This window comes from Protomyctophum parallelum (assembly GCF_964188405.1).
Source record: "Protomyctophum parallelum genome assembly, chromosome: 16".
NCBI classification, from domain to species: Eukaryota; Metazoa; Chordata; class Actinopteri; order Myctophiformes; family Myctophidae; genus Protomyctophum; species Protomyctophum parallelum.
In genome coordinates this window covers 38311549-38321548 of record NC_139711.1, presented here as the reverse complement: position 1 = coordinate 38321548, position 10000 = coordinate 38311549, and the positions used below count along the sequence as shown (strand labels likewise).

The 10000-nt window shown below is 46.5% G+C and overlaps 1 protein-coding gene across 3 annotated transcripts in view; it reads left to right on the top strand.

Moving 5' to 3' along the window:
• The window catches only part of ablim3 (actin binding LIM protein family, member 3), a 104602-nt gene that overhangs the window by 61294 nt on the left and 33308 nt on the right, over positions 1-10000 (top strand). For all 3 annotated transcript variants that reach the window (XM_083786499.1, XM_083786498.1, XM_083786497.1), the window contains exons 4-6: positions 2153-2268; positions 6485-6611; positions 6870-6963. In XM_083786499.1, coding sequence (XP_083642625.1) covers positions 2153-2268; positions 6485-6611; positions 6870-6963 — 337 coding nt within the window. The remainder of the gene's footprint in view (positions 1-2152; positions 2269-6484; positions 6612-6869; positions 6964-10000) is intronic.

Sequence of the window (10000 nt, the reverse complement as noted above, 5' to 3'; positions counted from 1 at the left end):
GAAGCTCATGATCACAAGCATGTCGATTGTAGATCGGCCATTGTTGCTGTTGAGTGACACTGACATAGGATAAAGAACGCCACAAATTTATGAAAATAAACAACAACAACAAAATATTCAAATACACAATCAGTAGACAACATAAACTAGAGGTGGAAGGGAGATTGTGAGAGAGGGAAAAACTGGTGGGCCTTGAGGAAATTGCAAGTGGACCCCAAATAATTGCAAAAACACTAAGATCTTATTGATAATATATCATTAATATAAAAAACTATGTATAAAAAACTAAAACTTCATTGTATATTGCTTTAACCCATTTAGGCCTGACCTCGAAATTAAAAAAAAATCTTCTAAATCCTCCAGTTTTCTGAAATAATTATTTTCACTATTTTTCAAAAATAGCAGACCTACAAGCTCGTAGCGCGCCACCGAGCAACCATTGTCATCCATAACATCGGCAAGTACATGAATGCCACAATTGGACCATGATTGAGCTACAAAACAACGGCCTCCAATAAAGGGTTATGGAATAAGGGAGTCTGTTCATGCCACTTAGTATCCCATTTAAGTAACTTTTCATATTTGCGCCATAAAGATATGGCATGCGCTATTATCGGACCATAACGCAATCTACACTGCTTTGATGAAATATCTGTGAAGACAAAGTCCTGTAAACGAATCGGTGCCACAATATGTTTTTCGATATTAAGCCAGAGGGCCTCAGAATTTAAATTAAACCAACTGAAAATGATAACGCTTGAAATTTGGTACAGCTAAACCGCCAGATTGCCGCTCATTTTGTAAGGTAGTAAGTTTAACCCGAGCTCGCTTGCCTGACTGCTCTATGTAAATTTTCCCAATGAGCAACAGGTGGGGGCATGATAGGAATCATGGAACTACAGAAGTTTACTCGAGGTAATATGTTCATTTTGATGACAAGTGTGATTTATGATGCAAAGCCCGCGTAGCTAGTTCAGGCAGGCAACTGGTCGTGAGCGCGCCTACCTGATCAGGTGACTAGTCTCATGCACTCTTTACCTGATCAGGTGACTAGTCTCATGCACTCTTTACCTGATCAGGTGACTAGTCTCATGCACTCTTTACCTGATCAGGTGACTAGTCTCATGCACTCTTTACCTGATCAGAGCGGCTGTTTAAACCTATCTGCCTACCTGCTCATTCCTGGCTTGTTTCCTGCTGTGCGGTCATGCGCCGCTGCTGCTGATGTCTCCCTGCCTTGCTCGCTGCTAACCTGCTGCTCATGAAGTTTTTGCAAATCCCACCGCCTCCCCAGCATCCACCTGTATACAGGCTCTGTTTCTAGACCCCCCCTGCATGGGGGTCTTATTCATTCCCTGTAATTCTACTTGGCTTATAATTTAACTATAAAATGTTAATGTTACAGGGAATGAATAGGGACAGAGCCCTGACGCCAATCTATGCTTCATATATCTACGTATGCTCAATAAATATATATTCTAAATTTAAGAGTTGTCTGACTGTTAAGGTGTAAGGACTGTAAGGAACCAAAATTCAGAATTCACGGACACAGGGAATAAACTTAAAGTCTTTACTTGGCAAAAGTAGAACACAGGTACACCTTACAAGGCATGACATAATGAATACACAAGGCAGAGCAAACCAACAACAACATGAGAGCATCAAGGGTTATATATAGACTAGAGGTTCATTAGGGAGAATTTGAGGTGAGACACACAGGTGGGCCCAGGTAGTCATCAGGGCAGTGGATGAGTAATCACTGAGCAGTCTGCAGCCAGGTGAGGTGCTCAAGGTCCAGTCAACAGCCTCTGAACCGAAGCCACTGTGGGAACAGCAGAGAGCTACTGTAGTCTGTAGGCAGCGTGCGCTCAGCTCGGGGCAGACCCTGTCCTGGCAGCGGGTCCGCTGGGGTGTGTCCATCTGTGGGATTAGGGCCCGTCCGCTTCACAGGCAGCCATGTTTCTGACTCAATCCCCTCATTATTTCCATGTTTACACTTAATGTACACATCCTGAGACCAACGGTGCGCTTAATAATAGCGTGTGTGTGTGTGTGTGTGTGTGTGTGTGTGTGTGTGTGTGTGTGTGTGTGTGTGTGTGTGTGTGTGTGTGTGCGTGTGTGTGTGTGTGTGTGTGTGTGTGTTCTCTCTCAGGAAGCCGTTTCCCATCGGGGACAGAGTGACATTCAGTGGGAAGGACTGTGTCTGCCAGCAGTGCTCTCACACGCTCGTCAAACCCAACGAACCCATCAAGATCCACGGGCCAAGTCGTAAGTTATTACAAACTGTACACGATGTCATAATCATGGTCAAATTATAGAAGATTCACTTCAACTATTACTGTAAGTCAGAGCATTCATGTCCTCTCTAGGAGCTCTCGCCTCCTGAGTCTGTGGCACACACCACCTATGATGGTTGTGCTGATGATTATGTTGTATACTAGTTCCCCAGAATATCAAGATCTGTCAAATTATCTCCATTGCTTTACTGAGCCGTCAAGTACAGTATACAGTTACGGTGAAATCATTTTCCGTACAAGCTCCCACACATTTCAGTTCCATAGCAATAATAACTAGAAAAAGTGCCCTTCTGGGCACAGGTCTCCACCAGGATTTCTTCCTCAGCCTAGTGGGGATATGCGTGCACAGTTTCATCGCAATCGGACGCTGCGTTGAGGAGTTGTGGCGATTTGTACAAAGCGGGCTACTCCTGAAAACTGTAGGAGCCAATCGTGGCCAATCAGGATGGAATATGAGAAATCAAACAAACCTGTGTTGATCACATGACTATGGAGATCATGTGTACCGATTTGCGTGAAATTTGGATAAAATCTGAAGGAGTAATAATAGAAAATGTGTTTTACATATGTGGGCCTCCTGGTGGCGCTATAAAGAGCAGATGTGAAAAATTCCAGACAAAGGTTTTTCCTTGGCCTCTAGGGAGTTGGCATACAAAGTGATCCACAGATTCGTGCAGTTAGAGGTAAAACACTTTTCGGCCAGTTATAGCGCCACCTTGAGGCTGAGTTGAAATTGTTCATGTGGCATTTCGTCCTCGGCCTAGTGGGAATGTGCGTGCACAATTTCAAGGAAATCACGCGATGTGTTCATGATTTGCAGCATTTTGTTTGAAACTGAGCACTCCTGTGAACTTTGGAAGCCAATCTTAACCAATCAGGATGGAGTCTGAGAAATCTGAAAGACCGGTTTCGTTGAATGGCTGTAGAGAGACTGTGTACCAATTTGCGTGATGTTTGGACAAAATCTGTAGGTGTACTGTGCAAAAAGTTGTTTTGCACAAAGCGGCCTCCTGGTGGCGCTATAACAGGCCGTTCTGGAAAGTTTGGGGCAGAGGTTCATCGTTGGCATCCAGGGAGTGTGTGTGCAAAATTTGGCATCGACCGGGTTAACGGTGGCCGAGATTAGCTGCTAACGGACGGACACACACACACACACACACACACACACGGACGGACGGACGGACACACGGACGGACGGAGTGCAAAACATACTCTCCCCACATGCCTTCGGCCTGGTGGAGACAATAAGAAGAAGAAGAAGAAAGGGAAAATGTCAAATGCCAAATCCACAACATCAAATATACATTTGGTGTGTGTACCCAAAAAAGAAGAAAAACATTAAATAAAGATAAGGCAGAGGACCTCAGTCGCTCGTGCGAGTACGAGACATTAAATATGTATACAGTAATACAAGCCACGAACGAACAGCACAGTAAAAGTCTGATATACGGTAGTTAGATGAACACTGTGAAGTACGTTTGAACCCATTAAGACCGGGAACGCATCTGTGTCACCTTTTAATCACTTTAACCATTATTATAAACATCAGCATAAACAATAGCTATACCTGTAGCTATATATAAGCTATATACGAGCTTGTAGATCTGCTATTTTTGAATATTCTTTCACAGCGAAGGTTTTTAACTTAAATCTTTGCTTCTGGGGGGTCCCTGGAACTAAATATTTTCAGATGGGGGTCTGTGGCCAAATACAGATAACTCTGGGTGTCAGCACCACTGATATGTTTTTCATAAAACTGTCAGGATTTAGAAGACATTTTGTAGAATTTGGTCTCAGGTCATAACACTCAGAATTGTACAGTACGTTTAATAAAAGCTATAGTGTCTCCGGTAAACATGGAGAGAATCATAGTGTATATACTGTATGCTCTCTCCCCTGTGCCCTCTTATTGCTCGGCTGTAGCAAAGCATTTGATGTGGGATTTGGAGCAGGCTCATAAACTGATGCTCTGGGGTGTGTCTACTGATAAACAGTGTGTCAGTACCTCTTTATGTATATTCACCCTATATCTCCTGAAGTGTGCCTGTGCGTGAGTGGACGTATTTACGTGTTGAAGTAACCACACCTGCACTTTTATGCCATATATTGTACATTTCGCTTGCCTAGGCGAATACTGTGTCCTCATGAATATTCAAGCATGTGCGTGCGTGCGTGCGTGCGTGCGTGCGTGCGTGCGTGCGTGCGTGCGTGTGCGTACCTGTGTGTGTGCATGAGGCTGGGCGTATACAGTATATACCCCAATGCACTCTTGCATGAAGAACAAATCCGTAAAATAAATAATCCTCACATAGAGCCCAGCCAAAACAGCTGATCCACAAGCTAACAGTGCAAAGCAATGCGGACACGTTGTGTGAGCCTTTAGATCGGCTTTTCCAGCCGCGTTACGCCACCACCGCGTTCACAAAGCGATAAATCAGGCTTCAGAGGGCTCGTGTTCACGTAACAGATGCTAGGGGCGGCGGCGGCGGTGACTAACTGTCCTCTCTGGACCCGCTCCGCTCAGCGCAGAGTTAAAATCACAACGGCTCCCCGGAGGACGCGAGTACATCACTCTGTGTCGACGGCCGGGCACTGTCTGTCTGCGAGCCTTCGGGACAGAGACAGAGTGCAGCAGAGAGAGAGAGAGAGAGAGAGAGAGAGAGAGAGAGAGCGGCTGATGAACTGACCCTGGGCACTGACAGTCATCGACTGGAGACTGATGATCTTTTAAACGATCCAATATCCCCCATCCCCCCACCGGCATGCAGGGAAGGCTGAGCTGATATAACCAGGTTGTGTTGCGTTGTGAACATGGGTCTGATTGGCTCCCGGGCAGGCATGGTTTTACTGAGGTGAGGGTTTAGTGTTAGGGTTAAGTTTAGGCATATAGTTGCAAAAACGAGAGAACTGTCAACCACAGCGACTATACTGGCCAATCACAGCAGGGCTTTCCTATAGAACTGCGGTGGGATCCATAACTTCGCCCCCCCCCCCCCCCCCCCCCCCCCCCTACAGTATACAGTATATGTACACACTACTGTTGGATCGCACACATAAAACACCTTTCTTCTCACAACTTTATACTGCTATCTCCGACTCCTATACGTGGTTAGTCCAAATATCATCCCAAATTCCTCTTGAAGCTCCCATTTTCCAACAAAAGTGTGCGTGCGTGTGCGTGCCTGCGTGCCTGCGTGCGTGAGCGCGTGCGTGTGTGCACGTGGCGTGTGTGAGTGTGTTATGCGGCCTGGCCTGGTGACAGGGCAGCATGGTGGAGTGGCCCCTTGGGTTCCCAGCGTCCTCCAGGGAGCACGGAAAGGTTAAACAAAGCCAAATGTGTTTAAAATGGAAACAACTGGAGTTCTTTCTAATTGTTTCCTTTGAATCCACCACTCTGTTAAACACTGGACCAATAACGTCCACGAGGGCCTCTTTCCGTGTGTGTGTGTGTGTGTGTGTGTGTGTGTGTGTGTGTGTGTGTGTGCCTGACTGTGTGCGTGTGCGTGACTGCATGTGTGCACTTGTGTGTGTGTGTGTGTGTGCGTGCGTGTGCGTGCGCGTGTGCGTGTGTGGTGTGCGCACGTGCTTGTGCACATGTTTGCTCTATGTGTGGTGTAGTGGACGTGTATTGATGCTGTGTTTCAGCCCTGCAGCCTCTTGACTGATATTTGCTTTCTGTCTGCATTAAATCATGTTTAGCGCTGCTCAGGTTTCGGGATCAAGCTGCACTGATTTGCATTAGTTACACTATTGATTAAGCAGATCGGGGTTGTGTCAATGCAAGGTAACCACACTTGGGAATGCAGACGCTGCTTAAGGATGCACAAGTACATCTCTGTGCCGCTTGCTCTGTGCTATCTCTCCACTGAGTATCTGTCTCTGACTAGTCTTGCATGGCCAGTCTGTTGCTTAATCTCTTAATTTCGTCAAACAGTCTCTGGACTCTGGAGCAATAACAACAGAAGCTCTGATCATGAGTACAATTTAAAGCAGAAGTGAAGCCTCATTTATTTATTAAAAAAGCTGTCTGTCTGTCTGTCTGTCTGTCTGTCTGTCTGTCTGTCTGTCTGTCTGTCTGTCTGTCTGTCTGTCTGTCTGTCTGTTTCTGTGTGTGTGTGTGTGTGTGTGTGTGTGTGTGTGTGTGTGTGTGTGTGTGTGTGTGTGTGTGTGTGTGTGTGTGTCTGCAGACTGTGCTGGTTGTGGGGATGAGATCAAGCAGGGCCAGTCTCTGCTGGCGTTGGAGAAACAGTGGCATGTCAGCTGCTTTAGATGTCAGACCTGCAACCTGGTCCTGACTGGAGAGTACATCAGCAAGTGAGTGCGCGCACACACACACACACACACACACACACACACACACACACACACACACACACACACACGTGTGAGCATACACAACATACGCACACACATTTAGCCTACTTTTTATGAGAATCCTCCCAGTTTGCACATTTTGAGACCACATTACACATTTTCATATCGTGCTACACGCCTCATTTGACTCCATCTGAAATCATGCGGTGTGTAGATCCAATTTCACTGCGTAAACATGCATGGCTGGCTCTCCTGCAGGGACGGCGTGCCGTACTGCGAGGCTGATTACCACGCCCAGTACGGGGTGAAATGTGAGAGCTGCATCAAATACATCAGTGGACGAGTTCTGGAGGTGAGGATGAGCGAAGGGTCTCGCTTTCATTATCCGCGTGTGAGGCCGCAAAGGCCGGGGCGGAGATCATGTTTTCACTCCTGTCCGTGAGTGAGTGAGGGAGTGAGTGAGTGAGTGAGTGAGTGAGTGAGTGAGCGAGCAAGTGAATGAATGAGCGAGCGAGCGAGCGGACCTAATCTTGCAGCAACCACTGGAGCTGTCGGTGCCAAACCTTTTATTCGCACTGCCAATAGAACTAGGAAGACACACCTTGAATATCTTTTCCAAATCTGTTAACAAACTATTTTATTTAGCATTATTCTGTGCTCAAAACACCATTTATCTCTCTGGCCAAACAGGCTTTCTGTATTAGCTCAACAGTATACAGTACATGTTCTACTTTGCGTGTGAATCCCGGGGAGGACATGAAAGTTACACTATTGCAGCATACAGTATACAGTAAGAAGTGGTTAACCACACACGGATACAGCGATGAAGACAATTGGTCACCTGGGGTTTACAGTGCTGATTGAGAGCGTTATCATACTGGAATAGTGGCTTATATAATCCTCATCATCCTCAGTGTTTGCTTAAACCCTGCTGAGCTGTTCCAATAAACGGTGGAAGTGAGTTTAAACTTTTAATCCCACTTAACTGTGCCAAAACAAGCTGATCTGTGCTGGGCCCGTTGCTGCTGTGCTAGCCTAGTTAAAGCATAAAGTGTTTTCCATCATTGTGGTTATTTAGGTGACGACAAGCTTTCAAGCCGGCAAATAAAATACAATTTAAGTGCAGAAGCATTGAGCTAATCACGTATACTGTACATGAGGGCAAAGCAAGTTATTCATGTACATAATTATTTCAACAACAACTGCTTTTTTTGCTTTACACAAAACATTAATAGCAATAAGACAAAGCAACAGAAAATAAGAATGCGCAAACATTTACAATAATAAATGATGTGCCTACCACGTGGGCTCTGATGCTTGACAGATATTCCCCAGCTCGATTCCCAGCAGGCTAGACTATTTGCTGTATGTGACTCCCCTACATGATCTCAATGTGTTTATTCTTTCTAGGAAATAACTAAAATGCACCTCCCTGCACCAAAACAAAGCAATAACTATGAAAAGAGAACAGAAAACACGGCAGCAAACAGAAAAGCATTCAGCATTGAATTGAAACAACTGAGAGTTGTGTAGCAGACCTGCAGTTGTCTGGGAGTTTGTCCCAGATATTATGTGGTGCTGCTGCTTCGTTTTAATTTTGAAGGAAACATGCTGCATATATTTTCATATATCAACTCTAGATTCATAATGGGATGAATCTAGAGTTGCAATACTCTCCATTGACTCCCCAGTCCCCACTTATCCAATAAATATCGTTTTGCTATAAGTTATTCATGCATCTCTCTTTTATCCATCCGGCGAGATGGGTCGCCGCATTTTAGGAGTACTAGACCAAAAACGTTGTGTGCAGCCCTGCTTATTAGCAAACACTGAATGAGTGGATAAATTGGGGGAGACTAAATGTGTAAACCTCCTGCCTTCCGTGCCTACCTGAGGGATACTGGATTTCAAAGAGAGAGAGAGAGAGAGAGAGAGAGAGAGTTACACACGGAATAGAAGATCTGTTGTGGAACGATGTGTTCTCGTGCTAAGAGGTATTTTAAAAAGAGATGAGGGAATGAGTCTGACATGCAGGAGGGGAGAGGGAGGCTAGAAGGAGTCTGACACGGAGGAGGGGAGAGGGAGGCTAGAAGGAGTCTGACATGGATGAGAGGAGGCTAGAAGGAGTCTGACATGGAGGAGAGGAGGCTAGAAGGAGTCTGACATGGAGGAGAGGAGGCTAGAAGGAGTCTGACATGGAGGAGAGGAGGCTAGAAGGAGTCTGACATGGAGGAGAGGAGGGGGAGGCTAGAAGGAGTCTGACATGGAGGAGAGGAGGCTAGAATGAGTCTGACATGGAGGAGAGGAGGCTAGAAGGAGTCTGACATGGAGGAGAGGAGGCTAGAAGGAGTCTGACATGGAGGAGAGGAGGCTAGAAGGAGTCTGACATGGAGGAGAGGAGGGGGAGGCTAGAAGGAGTCTGACATGGAGGAGAGGAGGGGGAGGCTAGAAGGAGTCTGACATGGAGGAGAGGAGGCTAGAAGGAGTCTGACATGGAGGAGAGGAGGCTAGAAGGAGTCTGACATGGAGGAGAGGAGGCTAGAAGGAGTCTGACATGGAGGAGAGGAGGCTAGAAGGAGTCTGACATGGAGGAGAGGAGGCTAGAAGGAGTCTGACATGGAGGAGGGGAGAGGGAGGCTAGAAGGAGTCTGACATGGAGGAGAGGAGGCTAGAAGGAGTCTGACATGGAGGAGAGGAGGCTAGAAGGAGTCTGACATGGAGGAGGGGAGAGGGAGGCTAGAAGGAGTCTGACATGGAGGAGAGGAGGCTAGAAGGAGTCTGACATGGAGGAGGGGAGGCTAGAAGGAGTCTGACATGGAGGAGAGGAGGCTAGAAGGAGTCTGACATGGAGGAGAGGAGGCTAGAAGGAGTCTGACATGGAGGAGAGGAGGCTAGAAGGAGTCTGACATGGAGGAGAGGAGGCTAGAAGGAGTCTGACATGGAGGAGAGGAGGCTAGAAGGAGTCTGACATGGAGGAGAGGAGGGGGAGGCTAGAGCGCTGAGGACTGAGGAGAGGCGAGTCCAAACTAAGAGCAAGTGGATGCACACACGCATGCATTGGCATGCACACGTACAGTATAAAGTACACACAGGGTGTGTTGTCCCCGTGCTGCTCTGCTTGTCACAGTGGTTCGTGCAAAGTGCTTTGTTCCTCTGTTCCCTGCTCTATTTATAGACAGTGGGACATGTCAGCCTTTGCGTGTGTGACTGTGTGTGTGTGTGAGTGTGTGTGCGTGCGCATTCGCGTATGTACCTGCAAATGTGTGTGCCTACATACATATGACATATCTCTGCTGTCGGGGAGAAACCACTTATAACTCCAAAATGTTCATTTTTCAGGAAATGAAAAATATATATTTTTCAGGAAACAAAGAAAAACATATATTGTG